The sequence below is a fragment of the Gekko japonicus genome, unplaced genomic scaffold, assembly GCF_001447785.1.
Source record: "Gekko japonicus isolate JY-2015 unplaced genomic scaffold, Gekko_japonicus_V1.1 scaffold1284, whole genome shotgun sequence".
Taxonomy (NCBI): Eukaryota; Metazoa; Chordata; class Lepidosauria; order Squamata; family Gekkonidae; genus Gekko; species Gekko japonicus.
In genome coordinates this window covers 299,253-301,581 of record NW_015169212.1, presented here as the reverse complement: position 1 = coordinate 301,581, position 2,329 = coordinate 299,253, and the positions used below count along the sequence as shown (strand labels likewise).

The window sequence follows — 2,329 nt, the reverse complement described above, 5'->3', positions numbered from 1 at the left end:
CCCGGCCCGACTCAGGCCCAGGACCTCCGTCTTTGCTGGGTTTAGTTTCAATCGGCTCAGCCGGAGCCAACCAGCCACAGCTTCAAGTGCCCGATGCAGGTCATCGGGACCCGAGTCCGACCGGCCACCCAACATCAGATAGAGCTGGGTGTCATCAGCATACTGATGACACCCCAGCCCATAACTCCGGATAATCTGGGCAAGGGGGCGCATACAGATGTTAAATAGCATCAGGGACAGCACTGCTCCCTGTGGTACCCCACATTCAAGGGGATACCTCTGGGAACGCTGATCCCCGAGAGCCACCCTTTGTCCCCGACCTTGCAGGAAAGAGGCAAACCATTGAAGGGCCAGCCCCTGAATCCCAGCATCAGCGAGGCGATGGGTCAGCAGCTGGTGGTCGACAGTGTCGAACGCTGCCGACAAGTCCAACAACACCAGCGCCGCCACACCGCCTCGATCCAGATGTCTCCGGAGATCGTCAGTTAGGGTGACCAAAGCCGTCTCGGTCCCGTGACCTGGGCGGAAGCCGGACTGGAAGGGATCTAAGACTGAAGTATCCTCCAGAAAGCACTGTAACTGTAACGCCACCGCCCTCTCTATAAGTTTGCCCAAATAGGGCAAATTGGACACCGACCAATAGCTGGCCAATTCGGCCGGGTCCAGAGATGGTTTTTTAAAGAGAGGATGGACCATCGCCTCCTTGAGCGTAGTCGGGAAATGCCCCTCAGAAAGGGACGTGTTAATAATATCCCACACGGAGCCTCGCAACCCCCCAGGGCTCGCTTTAATGAGCCATGAGGGGCACGGATCAAGGTTGCATGTAGTTGGGCGCACAGAAACGAGCAATCTGTCCACTTCGTCCAGGCTGAGCAGATTGAAACACTCTAAACCCGGCCCCGAAGACGTGCAAGGGGCCTCAAGTTCACTCACTGTCTCAATTGTGGCGGGGAGGTCGCGGCGGAGCCCCAAGACCTTATCTGCGAAAAAGCTTGCAAAAGCCTCACAGCCAAGATCCAGTTCCCTAACATTTTGCTCGCCCTGAGGCAAGGTTGTCAAATTCTGAATTATTCTTACAGGGGCTACTGTAAGCTCTTGGAGGATTGGCTACAATAGGGGTGTGTCGCCTAATATGCAAAGGAGTCAAGAGTAAGAAGGTCTGGGTATTACGTATCTGAAGAAGTGAGCTCTGAGTCACAGAAGCTCATGCTGAGATAAACGTAGTTAGTCGTAAAGCTATCACTTGATTTTGTTTTACTTTGCTACAGAACACTAACATGGGTACTCTTTTGCAAGCATTCCTACGACAGAAAAGGACAGAGGTGCCACGTGGACTGAGATACTCACTGCACAAAAAGCAGGATTTGTGGAAACTGTTGCCTTCGCACTGTACCTCTTCGGCGAAGTACACGGTTTTCTGGCACACGCCACATTTTTTCCCTCCTCCCCAGTTTGGCATCCTGTAGAGGGGACAAGTGGGAACAACGTCATTGCCAAAGGACAAATTAAGACAGGGAAAAAAACATTGGACCAAAGCACCAACTGCCAAGAGAACAATTAAAGGACCTGTTAAGGCATAGGAATCATCCCACAAGAGCCTGGGAAAAGATAAAAGTTATTCGTGTCTTTCTGGTGTGACATCATACTCCTGTAGTGTAGCCCATGGCCTGAAATAGAGCTTACATGCTCCTATAATTAGGTAGATGTGCACACTATTCAGATTAAATTTTAGGTTGTTCCTTGTCTCATTTCTGCTCTTTTCTGTGTGCATTTCAAAACACAACTGGAAAGGTAAGCACTGGTTATAAGAAAAGGATCACATGGAAGGTTGCCTCAGGTACTTAACTGGTGGTACCCTCCCTGCGTGAGCTGGTAGAGCTACTCATTAACACTGCAGATCCCAGCATGCTTTATCTGCAATTGAGATAGGCAAGTATTTATTTATTTATGTGTGTATATATATATATATGTATATATGCATATATGTATATATATATATATATATATGTATATATATATATATGTGTGTGTATATATATGTATATATGTGTATATATATATATATAGTACCCCAATGGAGACTGAAAGTACCTTACATCATTCTCTCCTCCATTTTATCCTCACAACAACCCTGTGAGGTAATATAGGCTGAGAGAGTATGACTGGCCCAAGGTCACCCAGTGAGCTTCCACGGCATGGAGTCAAACATGAGTTTCCCAGATATTAATCTGACACTCCTCTGGGCTAGGCTGAGCTGCATGGCTTGAGAGTACAGGCTGAGCTGCAAGAAGGCATCTTTTGCAGCTACATTAATTTGTTTCTCCAGCAG

The 2,329-nt window shown here is 48.2% G+C and overlaps 1 protein-coding gene across 1 annotated transcript in view; it reads right to left on the bottom strand.

Moving 5' to 3' along the window:
* Nucleotides 1–2,329, bottom strand: part of CSRP1 (cysteine and glycine rich protein 1) — a 34,696-nt gene that overhangs the window by 15,695 nt on the left and 16,672 nt on the right. Inside the window, exon 2 of the mRNA XM_015416377.1 lies at nt 1,348–1,460. Within this exon, the coding sequence (XP_015271863.1) occupies nt 1,348–1,459 (112 nt within the window). The 5' untranslated portion in view covers nt 1,460. The remainder of the gene's footprint in view (nt 1–1,347; nt 1,461–2,329) is intronic.